General features: G+C 48.4%; 1 protein-coding gene across 1 annotated transcript in view; it reads right to left on the bottom strand.

Moving 5' to 3' along the window:
- STK10 (serine/threonine kinase 10) overlaps positions 1-14,856 on the bottom strand; it is an 80,997-nt gene that overhangs the window by 20,374 nt on the left and 45,767 nt on the right. The window contains exons 3-8 of the mRNA XM_054037835.1: positions 9,430-9,478; positions 6,178-6,327; positions 3,803-3,875; positions 2,720-2,914; positions 2,493-2,574; positions 351-485 (exon numbers count right to left, since the gene is read on the bottom strand). Of these exons, the coding sequence (XP_053893810.1) occupies positions 351-485; positions 2,493-2,574; positions 2,720-2,914; positions 3,803-3,875; positions 6,178-6,327; positions 9,430-9,478 (684 nt within the window). The remainder of the gene's footprint in view (positions 1-350; positions 486-2,492; positions 2,575-2,719; positions 2,915-3,802; positions 3,876-6,177; positions 6,328-9,429; positions 9,479-14,856) is intronic.

Below are 14,856 nucleotides of genomic sequence, written 5' to 3' on the forward strand. Positions count from 1 at the left end.
GCCCGGCATTACCAGCAGCAGCAACAATTGTGGGTTCCTCCTCTCAAGGGAAAACTTGGCGTCCCTCCAGCTGCATTATTTTCCAGTACCCTGAGCAGGCATGGAACTGCGGTCCCCACCCCTGACTTCCTGTCCAGCTGAATGGACTTAACAAGGCAGCAGCTTTTCCTCAACGGGAGTCTGAGGCAGAGATGGTTAAAAAAAGAAGCTATTCCTTTCAATCCCGACAGTTTCCTGCAGCAACTTTGTCCTGCTGCTCTCCCAGCCTGCACCTTTACAGCCACTTTACAGGAACTTTCCACCCTCTAAGAAATAGGAGAGGCTGAGTAGAGGGAGAGAACAGCGCTTACAGATAGAGGTTCCGATGATTCATCCTCTTCTCCTTCCTCCCGATTGTCTTCAATTTCATCCATCACTTCGGCCTTTGCCTCCGCCACCAGCTCGCGCAGGGCTCGGTTGCTGGTGACCTTGTTAACGAAGGAATGCTGCAAACCCAATCACACACGTGTTAGAAAGATTCCCACCTCTGAACAGGCCGTGTCAGAGAACACTGGGGCAAACAGACTCAGTTTATTTTCCATTTCGAGTCAGTTTCTAAGGCCCTCGCCCGCTAGCTAGCATTACTAGCTTTCCTAGGTTGAAATAAGCCCAATCCGCCTTGTTGGCACCGTGGATTCAAATGTCCCGCCAGATCAGAAAGCCTGGCAGTTAAAGACAGTTTCAGCCGTTAACTGTGCCTATTTGTGGATATAAATCCAGAGCTTTACGTTGTTTTGAACTCAGTTGTGTGTGATACAAGGTATGAGGGACTGCATGTGGATACAAATGTCCTAAACACGATGCAGCCTTGCAAAATACAGCGTTAACATTTACCAAACAGAGCAACAGTGGCATTTAAACAAAAGGCACTTGCTGCCATAGGGATACGGTACGATGCCCTCTCCTTGACACCGAATGACTCGGGAGTGTCTCCGTGATGCATGCACGGTGTGGGTCTCATCTGAAGGAGAGTGGCATCTTTAAGAACCATATGTGTAAACAGAGTGGAGAGATGTGTAATGGAAATTGCAGTCAAATCCCTAGGCACACACAGAGCATGCATTTGTGCTAAGCTTCATCAAGAGGCCAGGGAGTATACTGTATACTTCCTGTTATTGACTAAGGTAAACACACCCCCAGTCGAACTTTTCTGGGTGGCAAACCACAGGCTAACGCATTCTCTCATCCACTCAGGGTTATTAGGCCAGAACTATCAATTTTCCAGATCAGAAGCTGATTTAAAGAGGCACATTACATACCAAATGAAATGCTCATCAAACAAAACCACATGACTGACCACTGTGTAGAGCGTGAAGCATGAAGAAGATACACCAGCACCATACAAGTTATTCAGATAGCGGTAAAAAGCATTTAGTGTTTTACGTTTTTGAAGGGTGAGGGTGGAGATGTGAATTTAACTTCAAACGGCATCTGCTGGCTTGGCATGTCTGGGAAATCAGAGCCCATTCCTGCTCCCATTGGAGTCAAGCACAGTTTTGTCATTGGCTTCAATGGGAACAGCTTTTGAATGCTGTAGTGCCCAAAACGTAGCATGAGATTGTGTACTCTGGGGCAGGGACAATCTAAAAGAGAGACGGGGGGAGGAAATGGCAATAGGCCTACACTTTGATGGTTAGACTTCGTTATGGATATTCCGTACAAAAGGCCAATGCTTCTGAGTGAAGCAGCCAAATGTCAGGAAGTGACAGATTAAGATGGCCTGTGCAACCTTAACACCGATCTTCTGCGTCTACAGCACGGAAATCCACTGTACAATCAACTGCCCAGCCAACCTGGGCTAGAGTGCGAACTCTCCAGTTGCTGATCAGCCCGAGGCTCCGGCCGCTGGTGTTTAAGCATTCAGATTATTTTCCATTTCCAGTTTATGGCAGAAGCTTCTCCCTGGACAATCCCCCCAACTAGGTCATCTGGCAACTGCAATATCTTGTCCCCTCCAGACATTCAGGTGACCAGACAGGATAGTGTTGTAGGAAGCTAGCCCTAAAGGCACTGCATGAATTAGTCAGTAGGGGGTGCTAAACAACTTGCAACCTCTACCCCAAATACTATGTACACCACTCCCACTCCTTGCTGATCTTTGGCTAAGAAGGACCCCAAGCATTACCCCTAAATTACTGTCTGTTGCACAAGTGCACAGGGCATTCTGGTCATACCAGAGAGTTTGTCCAGGCACAGACTTTCAGCAAACAGACACAACAAAGATCATAGGTCAGTCTGCCTGTAAGAGGGTGTTACCAGCACAGCGAGAGACCCTGGAGAAGTACAAGTGAACTGTAAAACTAGGGAAGACCAGTAAGTTTTGCTTAAGACAAGGTTTGGGATGTGCATAGATTACTTAGACCTGTGGAGTGCTTAGCAGACTCCAAGATAAGTTAAACATGCAACACAAAGGCCAGTCTGAAGGGTCAGCTCCCCTGAGGACATCTGCCTACCTCCAGTAGCTGTGCTGCACTTGGCCGAGTCTCAGGGTTCTTATCAAGTGCCGTCTTCAGGAAGTCTTTGAACTCTGGGGACCTTAAAACACATAATGATTGGCAAGGAACTCCCTGGATGGAGTCTGCATAGCACGCAGCGCAAACAGCTGAGCCCAGCATCACTGGGAAGCCACAGCAAAGAGCTTCCGTGCTCTCATACGTGCCGTAGTCATTTGTCTTCTTACCATTTAGAAGGGCAGTTGAGAGTGGGAGGGTCAGATTTGGCAATCTTCAGCAGGACTCGCATGGGGTTGAGTTCATGGTGAGGGGGTTCTATCTGGGCCATTTCTATCAGCGTTATACCCAGGGACCAGATGTCGGCCTTGTAGTCATAGGGAGTGTCCTTCATGGTTTCACACATCACCACCTCAGGGGCCATCCTGCGAGGGCAAGCACAAGGGGGAATGGGGACTGTCTGAGGCATCCTGCTACCAACACAGGCATGTTTCCAAGAGTAGCCTGACTGCACACAAGCCCCAGGAGTCAGTATTTAAACCATCTCATTGATCTGCAACACTGCACCTTCACCTGAAATAGGACTTCACAGCTAGCCAAGGGGGAACAGCAGCTTTCCCACGGTTTGACAAGACCCATATTTCCCCTCCTCCTCCCCCATTCCCAGATCAGCAGAGAGCGCCTAGGCAGTCTGTGAAAACCTCCAGGGCGGTGACATCTGGCAGGGATGCTACTTCAGACAATAAATTAATGCTCATTGATCCCATTCCTTCAGCACAAGGGTGATTTAGAGATTAAATTCCTGGAGTGAGTTGTGGCTCCCATGCACTTGGAGCTGCTTCAAAGAACATTCCACCATATGTGGTGGGGGAGGAGGAAGGAGAGAGAGCACATGTCCCAGATTCCACCCACTTCCAAGTTGTAGGAATTGCACTGGGTTGGAGGGAGGGGGCCATTCCAACAGAAGAGTATTCTGAAGAACATTCGTATTTGTCTCCAGCTGCCCCAACACACTCCTTGCTGCCCCTTTATGATGTACACAGTTGGGGAGACTCTTGAAAGCAGAGAGGGTACGGAACGGATATTTTAGTTATTTTTTTCTTAAGATTTCTGAACATATGCTAAAATCCTCCAATTCACACTTGATAAGGCAACCTGGTTAAGTGGACCCTACGTTCATCACATCCTCGTCCCTAGCAAGACAATGTTTTACTCTAGATTTCCGGTCTGACCTCCAAAAGGTGCTGAAAATGCATAGCTCCCACTGAATTCACCTTTCAACATAAGGCTGCTGAACAAGCCAGTTTACTCACCAGTAAGGGGTCCCGATGAAGGAATCTCGTCTCTGCAAAGTTTTAATGTTTTTGGCAGACACTCCGAAGTCAGCTGCAAAGAGATTAATCACATTAGATGCTCTAAAAGAACCAAAAGGCCTTTCAGAATTGTAAAGCAAAGGCAAGAGTGCTGTGCAGTATGAATATGCATCCTCTCTAGACCAAATATTGTGAATTAAATGTACCTATGAGTGCATGAGTTCCTTCCACCCGTGAGACCCTAAGAATATTTCTCCAGGTTAATGGACCTCTTTGCAAGACATGAAAGAGCAGATACTCCATGCAAGCCCATTTGCTAAGTCTCTTAGAGGCACAACTTGTTAACAAGTCTTACTTTTGAGACATAAATAAGGCAAAGAGTCAAAATTACCTCCTTTCCCTTCCCTGCAACCCAACAAATGGTAATTATCGAGTGACATTAGCCATCTCCCTCCTGGTTAACAGGAAGCATTCTGTGCCTGCTACAGAAGAGACACTTTAGCCAGCACCAACCAACTCAATAAGACTACCCAAGCAACCTCATGCCCTGGGTGTCCCTAAGCCTCTAACTGCCAGAAGCTGGAAGTGGATAACGGGGATGGACCACTCAATAATTGCCCTGTTCTGTTCGTTCCCTCTGAAGCATCTGGGATTGGCTACTGTTGGAAGACAGGATACTGGGGTAGATGGACCATTGATCTGACCCAGTATGGCCATTCTCATGACTCTAAGAGATAATCAGTTTTGCTCTCATTCCAGCCCAGCCCTGTCTCTGTGGTTCTTCGTCTCTTTGGAAGATTCCTTCCCCCATCCCATCATATATCCCTTAAGGAGCTGACTTAGAAGGGTCAAGTGATTCTGGGTTGCTGATCTCAAGGCCATAGGAAGATTTAAATGGTTGACAGTTCACTGGTTCACATGTAATTAACTGGAACAGATCTCAGTCCTGTTCCCAGAAGCATCATAAAAGCCCATCATCACTACCAGCACCATCATTCCTGTTAGCAGCCTCAAGAGAGAGGCCTTGTGCAATACGGGCTGGGCTGCAGAGAATGAATTGCCTCTCATCCCTAAGGAGTAGAAGAAGGTCAATTCAACTCAGGCTCACAGCATGTTGGCAGAGCAGCTCTTTAGGGAAGCTTGCCCTGCCTTGTGCCAGGCCTGCTCTGTGGATAGAGGAATTAGTCCAGTCTCCAGCCGTGCCAGTCTGGCACCTTACTCTACCATTGATATTCTCCTGGGAAAGGGGAGACTGTAGAATACTGCCTATTTTTGCTTTGCACATGTTTCACACCCAAAGTACAATTTCTGGGCATCCTGCAAGATGTGAAACAAAACAAACAGCGATTAAAATAACAGCAGAACCATCATTGCAACGAGTGACTGGACAGAAGAGAGATGCCCTACACGTAATACAACTCTATTCCTTTCGCTATTGTAACCACAATTGCAGAACAGCAGGAAAATTCTGCAAGTGTTGGCATCACTTGTGATACATTTTTCAGTGGAGAATTCATAATGCACGATCCAAAGCCGCTGCCTGACCCTGAGTGACTGTTCAACAAGCCAGCGTGTTACAGTACCCCTGAAGACGTTCAGGCGAAAGACCTGGTGAAGCAATTTCCTGAAGGATCTGCAAGCCAGACCAACACTTCCTCCCCGTAGGAAATCCCTTTACATGAGAGCTGATGGGAAAGAGAGAGACACATTCTCCCCTTCCTCATTCCCATCTCCCATTTGCTCAGCTGCCAAACCTGAGCTTCAGGTTAAAGAAAATCTATAGAGCAGCATGTTTCTGAAAGCTGAGTTGCAGCCAGTAGGCAGCCGGTGTTGCTCAAGCAGCAATGACTTTATTCCTTCCAACTGTCTTCCTTCCATTCTAGCCTTCTGCCCCCATAGGATGCAGAAAATTTCCCAGCATCTTTACTTCCACCAGGTATTAAGTAAACTCCTCAGATTAAACACACTGGCTAGTTTCACAGCAGATTTTGCCTCACAAGCATGTATCCTACCGAGTGACATCAAGCCCGCCCTCTTCCTCCTATAACCATACCCAATAGATAAGGAAGAGAAACAAGGCTTCAGAGCAGGAGACCCTTACAAACCAGTGCACGTTACCCCTCTCCCATTGGAGGGATATTTTGCCTTTGAAAAAATGTCAACCTGAAGTTTTGTTTCTGACGTACAGATGACAACCACGGCTTCTTAAAATGTGGCTTGTAAGAGTATGCACAGTTGCTAAGAGTTTATTACAATACAGTCACAAGTACAGCAAAGCTACTCAGGGGAGACTGAATCGCCACCAATTCAGAATTATACACCTAGCAAGCATGCACCCATCTTCTCTCTCTGTGACAGCCCAACTAAAAGCTCACCGAGTTTGATATCTCCATCTTGGGTCAGTAGTACATTGCCTGCCTTTAAGTCACGGTGGATGATCTTTTTACTGTGGAGGTAGACAAGAGCCTCTAACATCTGGCGGCAAATCACTTGAATCTGGGGTTCCGTCAGGCCTCGATCCAACTCTGCAGAGAGACAGCAGTTAAACCAAGAGGGGATTAGAGAGGCTTCACTTGAGCAACAGATGCAGCCTGTGCCCCAGACCCTGTGCAGCAGACGGTATATGGCCACTATACATCTGTTAGGTCAGTGGGACACCAATACAAATCACTCTAGTATTGAGAAAGTTAATTCCCTAAGCTCACAGCACAATATTCCCACATGCTTTCAGAACTGGTGTACTACTGAACCCCCGGGACACACAGGGGGTCAACTGGCACGAGAGCATCACAGATGATACACACATTTCCCTTTGAGGGAAACCTATAGATCAGTCATCCTTGGAATCCTAAAAGGGAGTCTGATTTCCCACCTTGAGGGCTGGACACAAGTACTCACCACTGGGGCACCGTGGAGAGAACAGACCTGAATTCCAATTGCAGAAGACCCCAGAATCTGCACTGCGATACGGATTTGCACACTAAGGCAAGGAGGACTGCAATCCTTGCCCCAAACAGTGAGAAGCTCGCCACAAGGCAGTGTGGGCACAGGGAGAGATGTGACCTGAGCGGTGCTAGGCCTAGTCACCAGACACGTGCACAATTCATATACATTTGTCGGCCCAACGGTAACTACAGCAGCCTTCTATTTCTGCAGCTCGTTGGGACGCCCAAGAAACAAAGTTATGCTCCTGTGCGCTCTCCCCCACCCATCAGGGAGATCCTCACTCTATGACCTTTATCCCAAGGCACCATCTCAGCAAACCATCTACCTTGCAGAATGTTGAGAAGAGTCAGGCCTCTACTCCCCTCTCCCCACCCAGCCTCCTTGTGTTAATCTTCCCTCTGTGCCCAAAGTTTAGTAAAAAAAAATGGACAAAACTGGAACCTGCAGATCCGGGCAGCTGGAATAGATGTAGATGTGTTCCGGGCGGCTAGAATAGCCTATTGTACACCAAAGGAGGGGGCAGACTCAAGGACTGAAGGGAGCTTATGTTAAGTAGGACAGCCATTCATTCAAAGCCAAGGAACTTAATCGCAGAATCAGAGAAAAGAGGCTGGTTCAGCTGTTTTGTTCTTCTCCCTGATTTTCCACCTCCCCCTTCCCTTCAGTAACTCAAGGCTGGAGATTTTCAGTGACCCTCAGCTACGAGCTGGGCCGAAGCAAGGCTTTCAATGCACAGCTGTTCAGGAGCGTGCTATCAAGACAAAGTCAAAGGCAAATGTAAATGATCATGATTTTCCCACCCCTCGTTTTCTAGACCACCTCTACTGTTAAACTCTTAGTCAGACCCTCTTGGGACTGATTTACCTACATGGGCAGCAGCCTTTCCCGATCCCCAATCACCTATTTAATATACCCCGATACTGGTAACAATGGAACTGGGAGATTATGACATCACCACCATCCTTTGGCTAGTATGGCCAGGCCAGTCAGGTAGGATTTCGTAATACCTGTTTCTTCCCTCCCCCATTCTAAACCATATCCTCTGCAAGACTGGCTGCCTATGAAACAGGAGATACCAGGCCTGATCCGACAGGAGTCTAGAGCCCCAAGAGACTTAGCTTCCCTAGTTTCTGTTAGATGGGTTGGAGTTCTCCTGCCCTGCTGGGACCTACCATTCAGCTGGAAAGCTCAACCATAGCAAATCCATACCACAGCCCCAGCATTGTGAGTGCAGCTTCGCAGCAGAGAGTGCATCGTCCCTTATCAACCGGGCGTCCTTGCCCCCGAACCTGGATGCCAGGCTACCGTACGATGCGGTGATTTGGACACCACAGCAGAACACTGCAGTTCTTTAGGCAAGTTTCCTGAATTAGGCACATGTTTCCGATTTGCAGACTGGGAACTGAAAGTGATGAGCCTGGGCTCAGCACACGTCCGCAGGAGAAAATAGTCAGATCTTCATGAACACTGGAGGGAAAAAACCCAGGAGAAAGTGACCAAAATTGAGGTTGTGGCCTTGTCCCACAGTCTCAAGATGAGCAGAGACCAGGAGCACTGTTCTCACTCCCCAGCGGGGGGAGCCTTTTTTTTTTCTTTAGGGAGAGACTGTCTTCATATAGGATTGTACTGTGCCTGGCACAATGGGGCTGACATGCCAATTGGGGCTGCTGGGTGCAACTGTGCTGCTCTAGCTGACATCAATATGCTTCGTAGCAATCAAAGGCCAGCTCCTCTCAATTGGAGGCAGGGCCCACATGTAGAAGGGAGGAGTTAAAGTGAGAGCTTCATGGCATTAATGTAAGGGCTTGTCTACACTGGCAATTAACAGCGCTGCAACTTTCTCGCTCGGGGTGTGAAAAAATACCGTCCCCCCCTCCGTCCCCCCCGTCCCCCCCGAGCGCAGCAAGTTGAAGCGCTGTAAAGCGCCAGTGTAAACCGTGCCCCAGCGCTGGGAGCTACGCCCCTCATGAAGGTGGCTTTTTAAGAGTTTTGGGAGAGCTCTCTCCCAGCGCTGCGCCGCGACCACACAAGGTCATTGTCAGTGTAGCACTGTCAGTGTAGACTAGCCCTTAGTCTCAGTCTGCTCTAACACTAGCTGTTTCAATGGATTACTGATGCCAGGGGTGGAAGGAGACTTGGAGAGACTCAATGTCAATGATACCCAGATTAATAGCTAAACCCCTTTTCCTTTTACTGGAGGGCTTTCCTCAGTGACACGATATCAGCGTGCTGTATAAATGGGGTCCCAAACAGACCTCCTCAGGCAGAAAGTATTATAGGCACCCATCCCCCCTAAAAATCACCCCCACCCTACTGCTTGCCAACACTGAGCAATCTATAGACCATACAGCAGACTGACACAAGTAGAGCAGAAGATGCCCAGAGGTTGCCACAATAAACCTAGCCAACATGCAGATTATGGAGGACAGGCAGAGGCTCCACAGTTAAGGCTGCAGCAGGATTTCTATTTAGTTAGACAGAAAACCACGACCCACCACCCTACAAAAGCCATGCAAGAAGCCACACCCTGGGAGGGTAGTGGAGGATGTCACGTCTGCTGCTAAGGAGCACAGGAACATTACATGAGGAGGAGAGGGCTGCCCCACAGTCCTTTGGGTGCAGATTTCTCTGTCTCTGACATGTCCCTAGCCAAAGTAAGGATATTGATTTGCGGCACTTACCTAGCATGACAGCATCCACTGCCCCACCAGGGCAAAACTCAATCATGATCTAGCAAAAAACAAAGAGATAGGGGTTAAAATAGTTATAAACAGAGATCTGAAACTTGTATTTCTGAGTACAGCCCACGTGACAGGGAAAAGGGAGCAAAAGGGCTTGTGTTGGAGTCAAACCTACTTCCCCCTCCCCACTCAAACAAGGCTAGCTCTTGGGAACCCTCTGCACTGGTCAGATTTATTCACCATTCTTGCAGCAGCAGCAGAGACACTCAGTGGTTTTTGTTAGCCAGAGTTTTATTCCTGATGCTACAAAACCACAAGTTCTACATGTGCCATGTTCTCCCTGGAGTGAGAGATCTTGCAGGCAATCATGGGACAGAATCCACATGGCACTCTGTTATTCCCGACAGAAAGGGCGTACACACGCAGAGCACATCTCTCCGAGAGCTTCCCTGAGGTTCCAATGGCCCACAATCTGAGGAAGCAGGACAGAGCTTTACTTGGCTACAGTGACGGAAGTTTTGTTTTCTTATTACACTGCCACGCACGTGAATCAAAGCCAGCCTAGACCCTCATACCTGGAGGCCCATCTGGAGCAGCTTTAAGGTTTCAGCTCCGTCTTCATGTTTGTTTACAGCTTTTGATGGCCACTGGGAGCAGGGGCTGTTCCAGGGCTGTGGACTTGCCAACCGGATGAGATAGCTGTCATACCAGAGAGCTGACGTGGCTGGAATTACTATGTCACTTTTTTTTAAAAAGGGGCTTTTTTACGTTTGGTTTTGATTGCTCCATAGTTTGCAGCCTTCTTCTGATTTTATAAGTGATTTGAGGAAAAACATCTCAGCACAGAGCTGTAGTCAACTGCTAGATCTTTGTTACCTCCACCATGGAGGATTTACTACGTATCTGCTGGTATCCCAGCATCCTCCTGCACCATCACCACCACCCTTCAAGCCCGAGTCCCAGAAAGTTAGGTTGACCCAACTACGTCACTCAAGGATGTGAAAAATTCACACCCCTGAGAGATGTAGTTAAGCCGACCTAAGCACTTGTGTAGACAGCACTAGGTCGCTGGAATAATTCTTTCCTCAAACTAGCTACTTCCTCTCGGAGAGGTGGATTTACTACAGCAATGGAAGAACCCTTTCTGTCTAGTACAGACATAGCCACAGTGACTAACCTTCTGGCATCCCCTCACCCAGTGTTGCTTCCTAATCTGTTGGTATAATCACTGCTGAAGAGTCGGGCCCTGCGCCAAGAGCCGAGTGGTGTGAGAGACAAGACAAATCTCCCACATGTGGTACAAAGCTGCAGCCACCAGGCTAGCCCTCCTTGCTGTGCTGCTGCTCACGCAGCTGCCAAGATGCTACTTGCGGAAAGTGCCAGCAGAAGCCATGTGGATACCATATTTCCATGCAGAAAGCTAAGAGGCTTTCCAAATTGACTGGCAAATGCTAATACGACTGCAGCCGGGCTAGTGATTTACTCCTCGCTCAAGAACAAAAGCCTCTACTAAGCGGGATTAGGCACAATAATGGATTAGTGCCGTTTGAGATTACGCCTCAGCGGGCTGCAGTGCTAGATGATCACACAACTGTGCCCTTCAGGAGATCCCAAGCAACGAGGCTGCAGCACTGGAGCCTCAGAATCACATAAGACCACTTTGCTGCATGTTAGAGAGGGATCTCATCCAGGTTGGTGGGTCCAAAGTTGGGTCACCCAAGCCCTCCAGTACTGGTCTGCAGACTGCCTGGGTTTCCACCCCCCGCCTCCCACCCCCATCCATCTCAGCGAGAATGCTTCCAACGCCTTACTTCGAAAAGAGCAGCTCCCCGCCAACAGCCCAGCTCCCCAGAGCAGCCTAACAACCAGAGCGTGCATTACGGGACAGAAGTGGGCTCAGATAAGCAAAGAGTCCGTTTTCAAACTTTCAGGGGCTGAGATAAGGGTACGGAAAGATACCTTGCACTATAAAACCACCCTGACGGTGTCTCTTTTCATGCCCCAGTACCATACAGGGCAACGTGCAGAGAGGTTAAAGGCCAGGGTTTACTTTTGAGGACAATAACCAAATAAACTAAGCCCCCTTTTAGATGGGGCTACTGAGGACAGAGCTGACTGAACTGCAGCTCCGTGTGGAGCCAGGCATTTCACGCTGAGGTAGTACTAATCCACACCGCTTTGAGGAAGGACACTCTTATGGTTAAAAAGCACAGGACTACGACTCAGGAGATTTGGGTTTAATTCCCAGCTTTCCAACTGACTCACTGTGCAACTTTGGCCAAGTCACATCCCACTCCGTTTGCCTCAGATTGCACAGGTGTGCAATGGAAATAATGCTTCCCTGTTTCCAAGACAGCATGAGGCATAATTCATTAGTCTCTACAATGCTTTGAGCTCCTCAGTCTGAAGGTGCTATAGAATATAAGAACAGCCATACTGGGTCATACCAAAGATCCATCTAGCCCAGTATCCTGTCTTCCAACAGTGACCAATGCCAGGTGCCCCAGAGGGAATGAACAGAACAGGTAATCATCAAGTGAGCCATCCGGTCTCCCAGTCCCAACTTCTGGCAAATACTTGATAGAAGCAGATAATAGCAACATAACAGATAGCCATTGATGGAACTATGCTCCATGAACTTATCTAGTTCTTTTTTGAACCCTGTTACAGTCTTGGCCTTCACAACATCCTCTGGCAAGGAGTTCCACAGGTTGACTGTGCGTTGTGTGAAGAAATACTTTCATTTGTTTGTTTTAAATCTGCTGCCTATTAATTTCATTTGATGACCCCTAGTCCTTGTGTTATGAGAAGGAGTAAATAACACTTCCTTATTCACTTTCTCCACACCAGTCATGATTTTATAGACCTCTACCATATCCCTCCCGCCCTTAGCTGTCTCTTTTCCAAACTGAAAAGTCCCAGTTTTATTAATCTCTTCTCATACAGAAGCTGTTCCATATCTCTAATAATTTTTGTTGCCCTTTTTTGCCCTATAGTAGGGCAATGTACTACTTTGTGTCCCTTACAATCACTGTACAGAGAGCCAGCTGGCACTCAGGAATCAGCGAAGAAATTGCTCTGGACAGGGTTGAGAGATCCAAGGCAGATGCGACAGCACTAGGCAAAGGCATCTTCACCTGTAGAGCTGCGAGAAATGAGGCAGAGACGAAGACTGGGAGAGCACTTTGAAGAGGCTGGGGAGTAGGTGGACATAAGGTGAATCGATGGAACAAGCCCAGAGAGTTTGAAAACCAGGAGAACAATTTGGAATGTGAGTCACGGAACTCACAGGAGGTGAAGGAGCTGGGACAATATGCCCCACATGCTAGCATGAAAGAGGGGTGCAGTCGTGGCATTACCTAGATTGATGTTAAAAACTGGAGCGTCCCCAGTAGAGTAAAAACGCAGGGATTGCTCTACTGACACTGTTTCCCTGCCCCACCTCCCCACGTGGTTCATTAGATCCATATCAAACCCAAGTGAGACTGGGGCTGCCTCCCTTAAACCAGTTACTTTAAGTGGCATTCTCCACCCCATCCATTAGAACAAGTGGATGCAGCTCCATGCATCTGCAAGCCAAGCGTTCACACGGGATTCCCCTGCTACGCACAACTGCCAGCGAGGGGAAACTGCCAAAGGGGAAAAAGCACTTCCTCTGGATGGAGCATTAGAGGGCAAAACAATCCAGAATGATGGGGACTGGCATGGAGTTTTGTAGCAGTGGCACGTTCAGTCTCAAAATGGGGAAGGATAAGATGCTAAGGCTATTGAAAAATGAAAATCCCCCTCTGCTCTTTCCGGGAGCAGCAGTGTCAGAGCAGTACCATCGAAAAGGGATTGGACTCCCTTCATTCCTACAGCTCAGCACCACTTACACTGCTTTCATGAAGAAGGCCCAACCAGAAGCTTCCAGTTGTTGCTTGTACTACCAGGCAGCACACCTGGGTTCAGTTCTTGGACCTACCTTCGACCCGTGGTTCAAACCTCGAGCTCAGCCCAGGAGCTCGAGGTCAGTCAGTCCTACATAGTCTTTGTATAAGGGTCAGTTCAGACTCTCAGTGAGCAGCCATCAACATGCTTCCTGCGCTGTGCCAGAAGATTCCAGCCACATGCAAGTCCCTCCAGGTCCTGTTCTGGGAGCATCCATGTTTACTTTTGTAATCTGAATTCTTTGAAGCTGAAAATGGCAGGGGGCAGAGCCCCAACAAGAGATGGGAACTCAAAGTCCAGCCCTGAGGAACTTCACCTGTAAGCCGTTCCATTGACTTCAATGGGCAGAGCAAGTTCTGAGCACCTCACGGTCAGCCACTTAAGGTACGTCTACACAGCAACTAGACACCCGCTGCTGACCTGTGCCAGCCGACCCTGGCTATAGGCCCCTGCAGGGTGGAAGGATCCCAGAGCCTGGGCTCCAGCTCCAAGCCAACCCAAACATCTACACCGCAATAAAACAGCCCCACAGCCCGAGCTCCACCGGGCCAGCCCCAGGTTTTTCTTTGCTGTGTAGACATACCCTTAGACACCCAGATGTTAAACTGGTTGCCAGACCACCCTCCTGCTGGGTTACACCTCCTGCTGAAGCTTTTAAGGTCAAAATACTCTAAAGCATCCTCCCTCCAATGCAGTCATTCTTGAAAGAGAGTGGAGTGCCACAGAGCCAGTCAGCTGACACAGGAGGGAAGCGTCATGTGTGGGGTTCTTGTGCAACAGGAGCCTGTGGCACTCCAGCTCCCCAAAGTTCCCTGGAATGGACACTTGTGTTCCCCAGCACAGCGAATGGAGGTTGTTCTATAGGTTTGTCCTGGAGAGAGATTATGAGTTTGTATGGGGAAGGGAGGGAGCGACAAACCCAGCTTTGTTTGGATCAATATTTGGTGTGTTTGACCTTTGCGAAACCTCATTTTGGTTTACAGTATGAGAAGGGGAGAAGGCAGAGAAAGCCAGGAAAGTTAATACATCTGAAACACAGGCTGAGCACAGAGAAAGGGGAGTGGGGGGGGGGGGGGAGAGAAGGGGAGGAAGAGAACCAGACAATGGGAATCTGGAAGGTTTAAAAAAAAAAAAAAAAAATGTATTTTCAACTAGGACGGAGATGCTAATGAATAACTAAGGGTCGGGGCTGGTTGGTCTAAACATCTAGAAAGCATTTGTGCTCCTTTCAGCCCTGAAATCTGAGTTTAAACAGTCCAACTCTCACAGTCCCAAATGACCTGAGTTCATCTTTTAGCGCTGGACGCACTATCCCATACATTCGTCCCACAGAATGCAGTGCTACAAAGCGCGCTCTCTCTCTCTCTCTCGACCAGCCTGACACAAAATACAAACCCAGGCATCATTACTATTAATACTCTGAAGCCACATCGAAAGCCAGTCCTGGATGTCAGCAGCAACTATGACTCTTGAACTTGAAGCCATGAAATGGGAGAG

This window comes from Malaclemys terrapin, chromosome 8, assembly GCF_027887155.1.
Source record: "Malaclemys terrapin pileata isolate rMalTer1 chromosome 8, rMalTer1.hap1, whole genome shotgun sequence".
Classification (NCBI taxonomy): domain Eukaryota; kingdom Metazoa; phylum Chordata; order Testudines; family Emydidae; genus Malaclemys; species Malaclemys terrapin.